The 17,301-nt window shown below is 42.4% G+C and overlaps 1 protein-coding gene across 1 annotated transcript; it reads left to right on the forward strand.

The window, feature by feature from the left end:
* Positions 1-2,002: 2,002 nt before the first annotated feature.
* Positions 2,003-16,695, forward strand: LOC120573484 (coronin-2B-like). The gene is made up of 14 exons (XM_039823236.1): positions 2,003-2,017; positions 5,387-5,587; positions 6,865-6,981; positions 7,918-8,067; positions 8,579-8,779; positions 8,859-8,975; positions 9,962-10,066; positions 10,268-10,364; positions 11,765-11,880; positions 11,979-12,069; positions 12,188-12,348; positions 13,331-13,498; positions 15,880-15,948; positions 16,630-16,695. The coding sequence occupies exons 1-14, from the start codon at positions 2,003-2,005 to the stop codon at positions 16,693-16,695; spliced, it is 1,674 nt and encodes a 557-aa protein (XP_039679170.1).
* Positions 16,696-17,301: the final 606 nt, after the last annotated feature.

Raw genomic sequence — 17,301 nt, forward strand, 5'->3', positions numbered from 1 at the left:
TACAGATTAAACTCTCCAACAGTAAATCTGCTCCACCTCCATCAGCTGTAACATGAACATACTGCTTACATGTTCAATCATTAGTAATAATATTCCAATAACAAGATATAAACATAATAATATAACGCTGAAAGGGGGGTGCCTGGGTAGCTCACCTGGTAGAGCGTGCAGCCCATGTACTAAGGCTCAGTCCTTGCCACAGCGGCTGCAGGTTCAACCGGCCTTTTGCTGCATGTCATCCCCCTCTCTCTCTCTCTCCACTTTCACATCTAAGCTGTCCTATCAAATAATGGCCTAAAATGCCAAAAGAAAACCTAATAAATAAAAAATTATAATAAAATGACTCTGAATGGAACCATTCTGCCCAATAAGTACTTTTGCTTTAATATTTCAAGAACATTTAGACAAAGTTGCCTTACCGGTGCTCAGGAGATGTGATGAGGGACTGACTGCACTAAGAGGAAATTGTTAAGCTAAACCTCTGCAAAAAACAGAAGTGTTAATCTCTTTGTGGTTATACCACAAGAAAATTAAGTGAAACAGAGATGACACACAATCCACCTCCTCAGATAAAATTGTGTTCTTCCTCTTCTTTTGTCTGTTGGGGGTTATTTCTGTGTTGTTTTCTGTAGCTTCGTCATCTGATTTTTGCAGACCTGACCATCCTTTCCCTAAACTTTTCCTTGCTTCTTTAGCAGTGCAGATGTTATGGTGCAACTGTCGTTCCCCGTCCGTAGTGTGTGTTCTCTCTCTTTCCCTTTTGTTTCTGTCTCTGTACGTTTGTAGGGCATCAAGGGGCATTATCGTCCGATCCACTCTGCCACTCTGCCTGCACAGCTGCATCCTATCCACTTATCACCTCTGCAATACATTAGCCCGGGTTGATCTCACCATCTTCGCCAAATCGTTGTATCCACCAGCGTGGTAAACTCGGCTCAGTACTTCTAGCTTGTTTATTAGATTTGATTGTTTGTACGATTCCACTAACTCCTGCTTCTCTGTGCTCAGACCCTGCCTCATGACCTTCTGCCCCTCCAGTCTGTTCTACTGCCTGCCCGCCAGCCCGCCACAGACAAAGCCCAATCCGCCTGCCTGGTCTCTTCCTCATGGTGTTTGCTTTAAGGACAGATTCTCAAATTAATTAAAGAAACTTTTTGTTCTTTTCAAACCGCTCCGCTGTGTCTCTGTGTTCTGGGTCTGGGTCAGAATCCTCTACGTAACAGAAGCAGAACCATGCATTGTTTATTGAGGGCGTTTTCACACCACAAATTACAGGTGTGAAACCTCCCCTGGAACACGGTCCAGATCAAAAGACCAAATTTTGATCCGATAAAAAGAGGTCGTCTCGGTCCGGACCAAACATTTTTATATCAGTTTGATGATATACTGAATATATCATATTTCCTAGCCCTAAATCCAAATTATAATAAGAGGGGACCATCAGTGTAACTACCAAGTTTAACAGATTTATAATAATGAACATTAACAGTGTTGTTTTTGTTTGGCACTGGTTCTGTGTGTGTGCGCGTGAAGTAGTATCAAATGTAGAGTGGCGTTTGTGTGCGTGCAGCCGAGCATAAACGGCTCTACTAATGTGGAAGGGGAAGCGAGACGTCATGGATCAAGAGGGAACACACACACACACACACACACACACACACACACACACACCTTTCCTCCCTGTCTTCGTGTGCAGATGTGTGTTACTGAAAGTCTTAAGGTTTGTGTCCCCTGTCAAGCGTCTTTCTCCCATACATTGTCTACGGGAGTAGCTGTGCAATGTATTCTGGTAGCGTTGTGGAAACGATTTGAGAAGCCGGGCGTCGAGTCAGAAGTCAGGAGTTATACGGTCAGCCAGCGGATTGAATGGTACCGGATGTAGTGATCTGGCAGGAACCGGTGTAGTGTCAGAGTTCTGACTGAGCTAGATGACAGACAGGAGTTATGTGGGCGTCATAACAATAGTCCTTATAATAATAATTTAGAGTCCTCAGACTTCTGTATGACTCTTTCAGAGGTAAGACAAAGTCCTTTTATTTATATAAAGTTATATTAAGTTTTCTGGGGAATGTTTGTCTTCATTAGAGACACAACAGGAGAGATTAACATGAAGAGAAAGATGTTGAATTACTTTCAACACATTAAGGTAATCCCAGGGTTGTTATTTATTTTATTTTAATAAAGTGAAGGAAGAATTGCAGGTAGAATTAATGATTACTTTCATTGAATTGTGGGTGGGGGTTTTTTCTTCAATTTTATGGCATTTGAAATAAACTGTGATCCACTCAACATCCTGTGATCTTAACTAGCAGTCAAAGTAAGCATGACTCAGCGTTTTGCTTCCATCGTCTCGGAGTCGGTCCGTGTGCTCACCTTTAACAGCCCCGCATCGTTGTGACCTGGAGTCTGGAGGATTTTGGGATGCAGCGGCGTCTCCGTCGTCCAGGTTTCAACAGAGCGTGGCTCAAATAAAAAAAGGAACTAAGAAAACATGTCAAAACGACTCGGGTGCTGCACCTGAGAGTGAAACCCTTGAAAACAACGACCGGTTTCACACCCTCAATATGTATATGAAACCACTCATCAGTTTTGTAAGAAAAAAAAAGAAAAGAAAAAAAAAAAAACAGTTTCCCACCTTTTTTGGTATGGGCAAAATGTATTAAAATTGATACGCGGGCCTTGAGTTGAGGTCCCAAACAAATACATTATTACACCATTGTCTAATAGCAATTTATCTTTCAGGTAATTTACCATTTCTTTCTGTTTAACGTTAGCTAGCTAGCTAAATTGTTGATTTTGTTCAGATGTGCCAAATTGTTAATTATAGGACTGTTGAGGTAAAGTGGTCACTTGTTGCCATAGCAACTCCAAACATCCTGGGTCATAGCTAACAACTTTTTTGCCGCTTCCAATAAAAACGTTACAATATCTGGGTCACATGACAAGCGATACGACCAGAAGATGTGTCCTGGGATTCATTCTAAGCTTTATTAATTTGTTTTAAAGTGGCGGACCTTCCTCCGCAGCTCTGTGGAGGAAGGGAGGAGAGGGAGGGAGGTCTGGCAAAGCGAGACTAAGACCACAACAACGACCTCCAGCCTTGTGTCGGGACCTTAAACGTCCGAAACCAAAGTTACTCACCGACGACGAGTTCGAACATATTAGTGTTGTGTGGGCTCTGTGTTGTCTCTAAATTTAGTTTGAAGAAGGCAAGTGTCAGGGTGTGTGCCAGGGTGCCGTGCAAGGGTCAAGGCAAGAAAAAGCCACTTGCATCATCCTCCTGATAGGAGTACAACTCAAATACAACAAATATAAAGTTAAGTTAGTTTCAAACTTCAGATTGGAAAATATGGTGCATCACAAGGTAGGCCTGGGCAATACATAAACAGATATGAGGCTAGGTATAGTCTCATATTTTGGATATTGTAATATGACATGAGTCATCTTTTCCTATTTCCTATTCACTTTTCACACTTCACACAAAAGGGAGGTTTTGGTGGTTCTTTTGTGCTTTCCTGTAGCTTTGTCGTCTGCTTTTTACTGACCTGAAAGTCCTTTCCCAAACTTGTCCATGCTTTGCTAGCAGTGAACCAGAACCATGCATTGTTTATTTAATTGACATAGCTTGGGAACCACTCCACTATACGTTAAAAACTAAGTTTAAACTTTTTAATCAAGTTATGGTTTTTATAATACCTGTTTTTTGTTTAAGTACTGCATTAGTAGAACAATGTTATCTTTACCCATTTGTATTTTTTACTTGCTAAACCTAATCTGCAAAATAATTGGTTTTCTCAATTACATTGTTTATGCGATCGTTAGCAGCCAAAATAAAAATAAAAATCCAGTTAATTGCACAGCCCTAGTGCAGTCAAGTACACTTTATTGCCTTTTAGGCTATATTTAGTACTAATGACTTAGCATGAAGTACAATAATATTACTTAAGAAAAAAGAACACTATAAAGTACATTATGTGGAAGTGTACTGATTCAGTGTACTTTAACAGTGCTATGTGCAATAAACAGAGAATTAGTTGGTAGTTGGCTGGTAAGAGGATAAATTAAAAAATTAAAAAATGTTTTGTCTCTTCCTTTTCTTCTGTCCTCTTTCTCCGCAGTAAGCTGATCTCTTCTAGCCGCAGTAAAGGTCAAAGGTCAGAAGGAATTTGTAACAACAGGAAAGTGTGTATGTAACTGATGAATCTTTAATAACACAAGCAAACTGTTCTGGACAAAGGATTTATCTCTCCCTGTGTGTGTGTATGTGTGTGTGTGTGAGTGTGTGTGTGAGAGAGAGAGAGAGACAGTGTGTATGTGTGTGTGTGTCTCTGTGTGTGGATGATTAAGGAGTTCATTGAAGAAATTGATCCATTATTGATAAGATTATGAAAAGCCAATAATGACAGCCAATTGCATTATTGATTAGGCAGCTGCTGAAGTTCCACAACACTATTATAAGATTATCTAGGACACACACACACACACACACACACACACACACACACACACACACACACACACACACACACACACACACACACACACACACACACACACACACGTCCAAAGCAACACCCACTATAGTAACTGTTCAATACAAGAAAGAAGGAAATAAAAGCTAACAAATCTGTAAACTGATATAAAAACTAAGCAGTTGAGATGGACATTCAAAATTGAGAAAAGGCAACAAGTCACCCTTTTTTCTAGACTTTTAAAAAAAGGAAATGCACTTCAATTCAAAACTGTGTGAGTGAGCATTTCCTGTGGGGCATCACATGTATTTAACCATGAATTTGAGCAAAGGGAGGATTTCACAATAATCCAAACAGAGGACTTGATGTCTGTTGTAGGAGGGTGGAGTCTGTTTCCTTTACTTGTCAGTGAAGAGAAACACATACGAAGAGAAATTGATAACTGCTAGCAGCGAGAACATTAAGCCCCCAATGCCGGGAAGCGAGGAGATACCTGCCACAAAAAAAACAAAAAAACACACATGTAACATGACTAGGGGTGCGCTGAATCCAGATTTTTGGGGTTCGGCCTAATAGCCAATCTACTGGTTAAGATTCTGCTGAATCCAAAACCGAATACCGAATCCTCCTCCCATCCCCAGTCCTTTAACACAGTAAACACATTAATGAAGTTAACAGTGACTGTCCTTCCTTTGCCGTACCTGAAGGTGCTGCATTTTTTTTTGCGTGCGTAGTGCAAGCGTAGGGGTTCGGTGGAAAAAAATTCTGAGGCTCGGCAGAAACCGGACCCCGTCAAAAAGCCCAATATTTGGCTAAATCCGAAGCCGAATCCTGGATTCGGTGCATCCCTAAACATGACTGCACTATTTTGTTGATGTTAAACTGCTAATAAAGTTGAACTTCTCGTCCTCCAGATGTCGTGGCGCTCGTCTTTCCGCTGCTCGAAGTTTCGTCACATTTTCGGGAAGCCGTCCACGAAGGAGCACAGCTACGACGGGGTGCCAATCACACGCAGCGTCCACGACAACCACTACTGCTCGGCCAATCCTTGCTTCATCGCCGTGGTGACAGAGTGCGCCGGGGGCGGGTCCTTTTTAGTCCTGCCCATCCATCACGTGCGTAGTCCATTATCATTTCCTCCTGTTGAACACAATGAAAGCTAAACATTTTAGAAAAAGGTAAATCTACTGTTGATACTTGGATACTTAAAGTAACAGACAGTACAAACCGAGGTAAAGCAAGACTAAAGCCTACCTGACCGATAAGACCCAAGGTCTCCGTTTGTGTCCGTCCAGACTACCAAAACGGGGGCAGAAGTGACGATCGTTGCATTTCAAGTGCTGTATACGGTAACTTAGCCTACTTTGGACATATCGTGAGATAAACCGGGTACTGTCACTGTGTCACGAGCCAAAGCATTAAATTAGGAGTTTGTTGAAGCAACCAACGTTATAATAACTTAGATTAATATGGAAGCATTTCACGGATAACACGCCACTTTTACGCATTTTGAGCTATCGACGTGTACAGTACATGCCGAAAGTTTGGACACACCTTCTCATTCAATGCGTTTCCTTTTTATTTTCATGACTATTTACATTGTAGATTCTCACTGAAGGCATCAAAACTATGAATGAACACATATGGAATTATGTACTTAACAAAAAAGTGTGAAATAACTGAAAACATGTTTATTTTAGATTCTTTCAAAGTAGCCACCCTTTGCCTTTTTATTAATAAGGGACAAAATTCCACTAATTAACCCTGACAAAGCACCGCGTGTGAAGTGAAAACCATTTCAGTTGACTACCTCATGAAGCTCATTGAGAGAACACCAAGGGTTTGCAGAGTTATCAAAAAAAGCAAAGGGTGGCTACTTTGAGGAATCTAAAATATAAGACATGTTTTCAGTTATTTCACACTTTTTTTGTTAAGTACATAATTCCATATGTGTTCATTCATAGTTTTGATGCCTTCAGTGAGAATCTACAATGTAAATAGTCATGAAAATGAAAAGGAAACGCATAGAATGAGAAGGTGTGTCCAAACTTTTGGCCTGTACTGTATGTGTACGGCATATACAGCAGTGATGATGCGTCTTGATAACACGCCAAAATGGCATACGAATTGACGTGTCATACATACCCCACTTGTTGAGGTCAGTCTGGCGTGTATATCTCTGTTTCGGGCTCGGAAATGCCGCAGTAGTGCGGACGCCAGGTGTAAACGTAGCAAAAGATATTCGTTTTTAAACCAAAACGTAGCAGTGTAGACATACTGTAGCCTGAGAGTAAAGAAATTAATCTAAATCTCAGTTGGGGTGACTTCTCATATCTGTTGTTGCTGCTGCTGTGAACTGCGTGGTGTAATTTCCTTCGTCTTGCTCTCTCAGACGGGCAGGGTGGACCCTCAGCACCCGAGGGTGTGCGGTCACAGTGGGAGCGTCCTGGATGTCAAGTGGAACCCGTTTGATGATCACTGCATCGCCTCGTGCTCAGAGGACTGCACTGTAAGCACTATCCTTTATGTTTTAGATCAAGGCTGCCCAATTTGGGGCCCGCAGGCTAAGTTTGGCCCGTGCTCCCTTTGTTTTGGCCCACTATGGCATTTGACATGCTCATGCTTATTCTACTCTTATTTTGAAAGTGCTGTAAAATCCTAATGACCACAAAACATACATTTTGTGCCGATAAAAAGATTAATCTGAGTTTTACGGCAATGTTTACAAACCTCCTTGTAAATTAAATACATATGTTTTATCTACGAAGAATTACATGAATTATGGAATTCTTTAACATCAACATTTATTTTTGGCCCGTGGCCTTCCATCCAGATACATTTTGTCCCTTCATATGAAAGAATTTGGGCACCTCTGTTTTAGATGTTTTAGCTGAAACTTCCTCAAGTATAGAGAGGCGAAATCCCTCCCCTTCCAGTAGACCACCATGGGACTTTACTTTGGAAAGAATATGTACGGTAGTAAATGGGGAGAGACAAATAATTATTTGATCCTGTTTGAATTGAGCCATGAATTACACATTTGCTGTAAATTTAAAATCTCAGTTTGTCATAAAACTGTTGAAGTATAAGACAATTCGCAATTAGAAAGACTACACATACAAGTAAGTGCATCTCACAGAAGCTACGATACTAACGATAGCTAACAAGGTGACGTATTGTCGGAGACGAGATATGTATTTTCACACAAAACTAAGTGGTTCTACGACAAACTCTTCACTTGCAAAATTATGTTTTAAACTGACAAACATCGTGTGTAATTCATGGCTCAATTCAAATGGGAACCAATAATAATTCGTCATTCCCTGTTTACTACCGTACAATTTTTTTTTTTCCTCTGAAAATAAGGTCCCATGGGGTCCACCGGAAGGGGATGAACTTCCCCTCTCAATAGTGCATACAACCCAGTTACTGTTTGTGTACGCAGGTGAAGGTCTGGGACATCCCGGTCTGTGGCGTCCAACAGAACCTCACCAAGGCCAGGAAGACTCTGATTGGTCACTGCAGGAGGGTGGCGCTTATTGAGTGGCATCCGACAGCTGAGAACCTGCTGCTTAGCGCCGCCTACGACTACAAGGTCAGGATCCTCAGCTGTCCAGGACGTACGTAGTGCACAATACCTTATGTAGTGCACATTTTAGAGTGGCCTTTTAGTGTGGCCAACCTAAGGCACACCTGTGCAATAATCATGCTGCCTAATCAGCATCTCGATATGCACAACCTGTGATGTGGATGGACTTTCTCGGCAAAGGAGAAGTGCTCACTAACACAGATTTGTGAACAATATTTAAGAGAAATAGGCCTTTTGTGTACATAGAAAATCTTAGATCTTTGAGTTCAGCTCATGAAAAATGGGGGCAAAAACAAAAGTGTTGAGTTTATAATTTTGTTCAGTGTATTTGGTCTGGTTTTGGGGATGAGAATCAGGTCTACTTAGTTAGCAGTACTCTGTGGGTCTCTGTCGACAGCCAGAGTTTGTCAATAATTGAGCTTCAATTAGAAATGGCGCACATCAGATTGACCAATCTGGGTTTCAGTGAGTTTAAACTTACCCAGAAAAACAGCCCGTTTCTCTTTCCCGTCCCAAGGTCCTCCTCTGGGATGTGTCCCAGGTAGGTGCGGTGATTAGGTACCCGGTGCGGGTGGTTCTGATGCCCGTCCACCACCGCTACCCGTCTGACTCGCTGCTGCTGTCCGTCAGCTTCAACAGCGATGGAAGCAGGCTGGCAGTCACATCCAAAGACAGACGGGTTCGAGTCCTGGACCCGCGGACAGGAAGAATCCTACAAGTGAGTTTTAGAAGTGCTCATTTCATTTGATTGCGTGAAAAACAAAAGCAAAACTAAACATGTAACAATGTTCCTGCAGGTGTCGAACAGTAAGTCCCACAGAGCCAATAAGGTTTTATACATCGGAGGGTTGAAGATGCTTGTGTCCACCGGCAGCTCACCCTGGAACCACAGACAGATCGTCCTCTGGGACCCTGTAAGAACCACAGACACATCAAATGGACATTAAATATGTAACCCTAGCCCTGCTTCTTCAAAGAAATCTGGTAATGGAAATTAAAAACGATGAAAGACACAAAACAGTGGAGGATTTTTTAAGATGCATTATGTCCTGTGAATTAAAAGGTGCAGTAGGTATGACTTATAAACTGTCATATTTGCTGAAACTGACCCTATATTCGAGTAGAACTACATGAAGCTGGTAATTTAAAAACAAATCTGGCTCCGCCTGTAGTGCGATTTGCAAAAATCCACTGCTCCCTGTTCAGATGCACCAATCAGGGCCAGGGGGGGGGGGGTGTCTAGCTGCGTGTCAATCACTGCTCATGCACACGCATTCATTCTCCCTTGTTGGGGGGAGGGGCTTAGGAGACCATTTTGGGCTTTAGCAGAAAGGAGGGGAGGGACTGAGAAGTTGTCGATGTTCAAATTTTTTGGCTCAGTCCTGTATCTTCACTATCCTACCCACGGCACCTTTAATTAAAGAGACTAGTACAATGACGATGCATTATTAAGCAGCTATTCAGGGAATCTAGAGTCATAAGTGTACAGATATGTGCAATGTCGTAGCAGTAACATTATATTCTTACTACTATTATGTTACTGCTACTACATTGCACATATCTGTACATGTTGTTCATACATTGTTCATATTACATAGCCATCTTTATTCTGCTCTTATAAGGTAACTGGTAATACACCGCACATATTTACATTTAATGTATATTACTCTTAACCACCTTCTGTAGCTAAACCAACTGTATACTACGGTCTACACTGCACTCTATTTCTTGTCCTGTCTGTGCACCACCTGTACTTTATATATCACATTGCACTTTTCTGCTTTTTTGCACTTCTGGTTGGACGCAAAGTGCATTTCGTTGTCTTTGTACTCTGCACAATGACAATAAAGTTGAATCTAATCTAATCTGAATCTAATAAATCGTGCTTGTTTGGTTGCAGGACGACTTATCTGAGCCTCTGTATGAAGAAGAGTTGGACGGATCTGCAGGAGTCCTCTTCCCATTCTACGATCCAGACACACAGATGCTCTACTTGGCTGGAAAGGTTAGAAAACTAACCAACTCTACCCCTGCATCTTTCCATTCATTTCCTCCAGTTGGTTGGGTTAAGAAACTTGTTTTACAGTTTGGTTGTTGATGCACTCCAAATGATTTTTCTTCTCCAGAAAATTTAACCAATCTAGAGTTGCCTAAATATGCTAATGCCAAATGTGACACATGACAGAATTGGTGTGCCTTGATTTAGGGTGATGGGAACATCCGTTACTACGAGCTGAGCACTGAGAAACCTTACATCAGCTTCCTGACGGAGTACAGGTCTCTGCTGCCACAGAAAGGACTCGGTGAGATCAAAAGACACAAGCAGAAAAAGTGTTATTTAAAAGTAGGGCTGCACAATATATAGTTATTTTATCGTCATCGCAATATCAACTGGCGCAATATACATATTGCCAAAGGTTGCGACATATCGCGATAGCCACAAGATTTTTTGTGTTAGTTGAAAGAAAATATCACTAGAAAACTGTGTATATGTCATTCTTTAGTGCCTCTCATTGTCAATTCAATGTTCAATTTGTTCAATAAAAGAATGTTAGAAATGCTTATTTGTTTTAAATTCAACAAGCAATTGGTCGTATTCTAAAATACTGAAAGCAACAGAAAGGCAGAACTGAGTACACTTTAACATCTTTTTATTTATCAAGTAATATCATTATCGCGATATTCAACGTTATCGCATATTTTCCTGATATCGTGCAACCCTATTTAAAAGTTTAATGTCTTGATGCTTTCAAATTTACTTTTTATATTTGCACTCCAACACTGAAACTTAACTTTAAAAATACCAACTTTAGCCCCCAGTCCCAATATTTTAGCGACTTGTAGAAGTTAGAGCACCTTTTACTAGTTGTACACAGCTAAATTAGCTACACCAACAATAAATGTTAAATATAAACCTTAGCAAGAGTATCTGTATAGGCATACTAGGTCACAGACCTAATCTGGACAATGATCCAGATCTGGACTCAGATGTTCCCCTACTTATAATAAATTATTTAGCAAGGGTAGCAATACTGCTAGGTGCACAAACACTTGGAAAAAGACCAACTAACGTTAAGCCAGCGGTTGCTGTACTACTTATAGCAGCACAAACACTTGTTTTGGAAGCCACAAAACTTAGATGTCTCTACCAGTACTTAATAGAAAAAGACTTAGTCTTAGACTTAGTTTGCTGTACAATTTAGGAAAAATATTAACTTTAGCAACCTGAACCAACTTCATTTTGTAAAAAGACCAACTACAACAGTGTAGCTATCATAACTTAAGCCACCGTAGCTTTCATAACTTAAGCCACCGTAGCTTTCATAACTTAAGCCACCGTAGCTTTCATAACTTAAGCCACCGTAGCTATCATAACTTTAGCTAGTCATACTTTAAAAAGGTGTAACAACTGTTTCCCAATGCTCCATGACCAAGGTTGATGCAAGGATGGATGGTCAACGGACCAATCGGGGTGAAGACGTGACCCGCCCTACTTTGCTACTGATTAGTTTACCCTGATAGTTTTACCCTAACCTTACACAATCTCACTCTCCTTGCCTAAACGTAACCAACTCAACCAACAAAGGCAACCATTACTAACCAATTAGGCGCAGGCCATGCTCTTACCCATCTCTCCGGACCATCCATTCAAGCATCAACCCACGACCAACTCCGATGTCCTTTGACCTCTTCATCACTTTAGCGGTGATGCCAAAGCGCGGCCTGGACGTGAGCGCCTGTGAGGTTTTCCGATTTTACCGTCTGATCGCCTTTAAAGACCTGGTGGAACCACTGTCAATGATCGTACCACGAAAAGAGGTTAGGATGATACGTTTAACTCGTTTTTCTTATTATGCTGCATTTATTGATGATCAGGACAGAAACTAAAGCTAAAGTGTTTTTCTTCCTCCTCCCAGTCAGGTGTTTTCCAAGAGGATCTTTACCCAATGACAGCTGGGAACCAGGCAGCCATGACGGCTCAAGAGTGGCTGTTAGGGATCAACAGAAGTCAGTAATGCATTAGTGCCTTGGAACCAAAATGGCTGACAGATGCATGATAGGTAGATGCCTTTAGTTTCTCTCAGTGATCCACCATATAAACATGTGTCTTATATATCTTCATTAGGCCCGGTGCTGATGTCCCTGAGGCCCGGGACTTTAATAGCCAACCCTTACCCAGAAACCCCTGCTGAGAAGGGGCTAGTGAGGCAGCTGAGCTCCCTGAGGTTCCAGATGGATCCGTCAGTCGGTGCCGTGACCAAGGCCCGCCTGGAGTTTATGGAAGAGGTAGAACCACATCAAAATCAAGCACTGAAAACTCAAATAGTCGGCAGCTGAGTTACAGTGATCTACTTGTTTAGATTACGGTCAGTTTGGCCGATTTGACATCTGAATGCACTTGGAAAAGAACATTTATATATTTCAGTTTAATACATTTACACCTGCAGCACGACAGCAGCTGGATGTATTCGGCCAATGCAATGCTGTCCAATGAAAGGGTTTTGAAAAGCTTAAATTGAAACACACGAAATACAAATAAATCTTTGTAGTTTAGTGTACAAGTTGCAAGAAAATGGCTTTAAACTATACTACGGTTCATAGCAACATACAGGCACAAAACATGAGACGTCTAAGGGGTTATCTAGCCTGTGTAGACAAGCGCAGGGGCGTCGGACTGGGGGGGGACTGAGTACCCAGGGCCCTCATGTGAGGAGGGCTCAAAAAGATGCTAGAATGTATAGCTGTGGATGCGGGGAAGGGCCCATAGAAAATGCCTTTCTACAGGGCCCAGAATTTTGTGCTACGCCCCTGGACAAGCGTAAAGAATTAAAATAGGACAAATCCGTTTTATGAGACACCTGATATGAACACGGGAAAATACAGCTGAAATATGTCCACTGCAGAAAACCTTAAAACACAGAAAAGGTACTGGGAGTTCCTGGTATGATTTTAAGGTGTTGCTGTACAGGAACTATTTTTACAGAAAACTGAAACGCATTTAAATGTCACCAAAAAAAAAAGTTCAAAGCGGAAAACTGAGCTTTAAGCTCAGTGAAATGTGTTAAATACAAGTGGCAAGCGATTCCCAAAAGAAGAACTGCTGCAAGTTTCGGCATCTTGGCACTCTCACGCCGGAGAAAAGCAAATTTCGTCAGCCAATTCCCGATTGTACTTTAGCTCTTATTCACAGTAAACCCGACATGGCTCGAAGTTCTGTCTAGCTCTATTTCCTTGCTGTTGTATGAACCCGTTTATCGTCTCTTTTGAGGACTTCCTTGAGGAGCAGCTAGCCTACCAGGACGCCAAATACCCCAGGGAGGTGAGCGACCTGTCGGGGTGGCAGCCGGACGAGACCCAGATCCCGCTGTGGACGTACTGCTGCACTCCACACTGTTGTGAACCTGCAGAGAGGCCTCCGCCTACAACCGAGAGCGAGGTGAGGCGCAAATTAATCAGATAGACAGTACAGTATATACGTACATACGTGAGAATACTCTGTGGCCCTGTTCAGACCCGGCATTAACATGAGTCCTGGGTGATCCGATCACAACTGGACAGCTCTAAAGTATGATTCATGGGTCTGAGTTGAGTCTATGACGCAGGTACGCATACATAGATCATTTCAAATTGTAAAACACAAATGTCCTTCCATCCATCTTCGTCCACTTATCTGGGATCGGGTCATAGGGGGAGCAGCTCCAGCAGGGGACCCCAAACTTCCCTTTCCTCGAGCCACATTAACCAGCTCCGACTGGGGGATCCCGAGGCGTTCCCAGGCCAGGTTGGAGATATAATCCCTCCACCTAGTCCTGGGTCTTCCCCGAGGCCTCCTCCCAGCTGGACGTGCCTTGAACACCTCCCTAGGGAGGTGCGCAGCGGGCATCAGATGCCCAAACCACCTCAACTGGGACCTTTCGACGCAAAGGAGCAGCGTCTCCACTCCGAGCTCCTCACGGATGACTGAGCTTCTCACCCTATCTCTAAGGGAGACACCAGCCACCCTCCTGAGGAAACCCATTTCGGCCGCTTGTACCCTGGATCTCGTTCTTTCGGTCATGACTACACAAATTGTTGGTTTTAAAAAGGAGAAACAAAACCAATAACAGACTGGGTTTATTCCTTGGCGTGTGCCAGGCAAACTTAATTGTCCAAGATGTTTGAAGCAATCGTAATGCCTGGGCTTTTATCATTTTCAGACGTTGTGGACAAAGACAGTTTATGAGTACACCCTTCTGCTTCCCCAGAGGACATCAATCAATCAATCAATCAAAATGTATTCGTATAGCGCTTTACAACAACCAGCAGGTATCCAAAGTGCTTCACATCTACTACGAATCTACTACGGAACTACGAATAGACAACATATCTTGCAATAAGAATAATGAAATGTAGAAAACAGTAAAATCATAAAAGGTTACACAGAAACAGGAAGAGGAAATTGTCACACCACTACTGCGTATTAAAAGCCATTCTAAACAGGTAGGTTTTGAGTTTAGACCTGAAAAGAGCAACATCTTTAATCGTGCGAATATCAGGGGGTAACTTGTTCCAGAGTCTCGGGGCAGCAACCGCAAAAGCCTGATCACCCCACCGTTTGTACCTTGACCTCGGCACTTCTAAAACCAGTTGGTTAGAAGACCGGCTGTGCTCACGCAGGTTAAAATCTCGGATAGGTACTCCGGGGCTAGGCCATTAAGGGCCTTAAAAACAAAAAATTAAATCTTAAAATCTATTTCTAAAACGCACAGGGAGCCAATGTAGAGTGTAAAGAACGGGAGTGATGTGTGCACGTCTAGATGTATTTGTTAAAAAGCGAGCAGCAGCATTTTGCACAAGTTTAAGACATGAGATGGAGGTTTGATTCAAACCAACATAGAGAGCATTACAATAATCCAACCTTGAACTAATAAAAGCATGGATCGCCTTTTCTAGATCATGCCTGTTAAGGAATGGCTTAACTTTAGCTAGTAGACGGAGCTGGAAAAAGCTCATTCTAACAACATTGCTGATTGGTTTGTCAAATTTCATGTTGCATTCAAAAGTAACCCCCAAATTTCTGACAGCTGACTTAAAATATGAAGCCAGTGCTCCCAAACTCAAAGATGGACCGTTTGTCGTGCCTGAGGTACTGAAGATGATACACTCCGTTTTCAGTTGAGTAGCGGGCCCTTCAATGTTGCCCAGACCACCCTTCAAATTAGTTTCAGATATCGGCTCTCAATGCGTTCCTACTCAATGCATCCTGGGCGCACTCACACCTAGAGCTGTAATCGGGCCTTAAAAGTTAGGCACGACAAGGCCCGAGCCTGACAGAATTCGGCCCGAGCCCGACAAGTACATTTTGATTGACAGCTTTTTAAAAGCCCGAACCCATTTACGGCCCGACATTCAAATGTGCGCACGCAGTCGCATCTTTGGCATTTCACATAACCCACTGGCTCATTATTCTCTCTATGCACGTGGTCAAACGTTTTCCACACCTCAGACTTTGCTTTCTTTGCTGGTGCACCCAAAACGTAACCGCCAGAGGCCAGCCTCCGTTTCACCTCCTCAGCATCCACTTTCGCGCTGATCGAAACGCATCACCTGACCGCTCATTTACCGCGCCACCCCGGAGCACAATCCCCAGCCCGGCCTGAGCCCGGTCCGAGCCCGTGTTAATGCTGGGTTCAAGATCTTCAGCTCTACTCACACCTCTACTTGGAGCAGTCCGGTGATCGGATCATCCACGACACAATGTCTGAACAGAGCCTATTTGTGCAATGGTCCTGGCCAGTTTCTCGTCTTCCTACCATGAAACATGTTTTATAATTTCAGCTCCTGCGAGCGTTTTACAAACAGCAAGACGAGATCAAAGGCCTGAGAGAACAACTTAAAGACAAAGACGTTTGTATTCACACACAAACACACACGTTGCAGTCAGAAAAATTATCCTTTAACCCTTGTGTTGTCCTTCGGGTCCCAGTAACCCGAAGGACAACACAAGGGTTATGTACTTCCATTTACTTTGTTGAGAATTGCTCTCTAAACAAGGGTTAATACAGCACCTTAGTTCTTGTTTGTACAGCATTTTGGTCAGCTTAAACTGTGTTTAAATGTGTTCTAGAAATAAACTTTACTTACTTACTTTAAAAGAAACCGGTTTTAGAGAGCAATTCTCAACAAAGTAAAGGGAAGTACATAATCCTTGTGTTGTCCTTTGGGTCACTGGGACCCGAAGGACAACACAAGTAAAATCAAGGCCAAAACACTTTCAATGTAATAAGTAAATGCCATTTTACTTACCACTGCAGTAAATTACAACTGAACATTTCATCTCCACTTAAGCTTTTTGGACAAATCGGGATGTAACTTTGTTATTTGTTATGACAATTTACTGGCAGTTGGTTAAATAGCTTCACAAAAGGTCTGCCAACTATAGTGTCACAATGTCGGAAATGGCATTGTGAGGCTATACAACACCAAAATATTCTTGGTAATCCAACAGTAATGTAAGGTTTGAGTGTAATTAGTTCAACAGACTGTGTTTCGGGGGGGATTACAGTGATTTGTTTTAATGTTGTGCAGGTGAGGATCGCTCAGCTGGAGCTGGACATCAAAAACACCAGAAACAACATGAGGGCGGCCTTCTGATTCAACCAATCAGCTCTCACACTGCTGTTTAAACACTGGACCAATTAAAAAACTACTCAACAACCAATAAAGGAAACAACGCTGAAATCTTGACGCAATTATGTGGTTTGTTTGCCTATTTCAGCTCGTGTCCAAGTTCTGAGCGTTTTTAATGCATAAAAGTTTGTCCGTAAAAGAACAAAATCAATACTGATTAAATTCTAGGTGACCAATAATCGATCGGTTTCAAAATATATCTGGTTCTTCTTCGGACCACCCTACACCCTTCCACCAAGTTTCATGAAAACAGGGCAGCAGGTTTTCTGTAATCGGGCTGACAAACCAAACCTAGATCCTGACGGAGGTAATAATGAAAGAGTGTCTAGACTTCTTCACTACTATAGTGCACTACCCCACCTCCACAAAAATCTTTTTTGTAAAGGCCATAATGACTATAATGTTGTATTATGGGGGTGGTGATGGCGCAGTGGGTATGACACATGCCTTTGGTGTGGGAGACCTGTGTTTGATTCCCACTGCGATACATCAACCAGTGTGTCCCTGAGCAAGACACTTAACCTATAGTTGCTCCAGAGGTGTGCGACCTCTGACATATGTAGCAACTGT

Source organism: Perca fluviatilis, chromosome 14, assembly GCF_010015445.1.
Source record: "Perca fluviatilis chromosome 14, GENO_Pfluv_1.0, whole genome shotgun sequence".
Taxonomy (NCBI): Eukaryota; Metazoa; Chordata; class Actinopteri; order Perciformes; family Percidae; genus Perca; species Perca fluviatilis.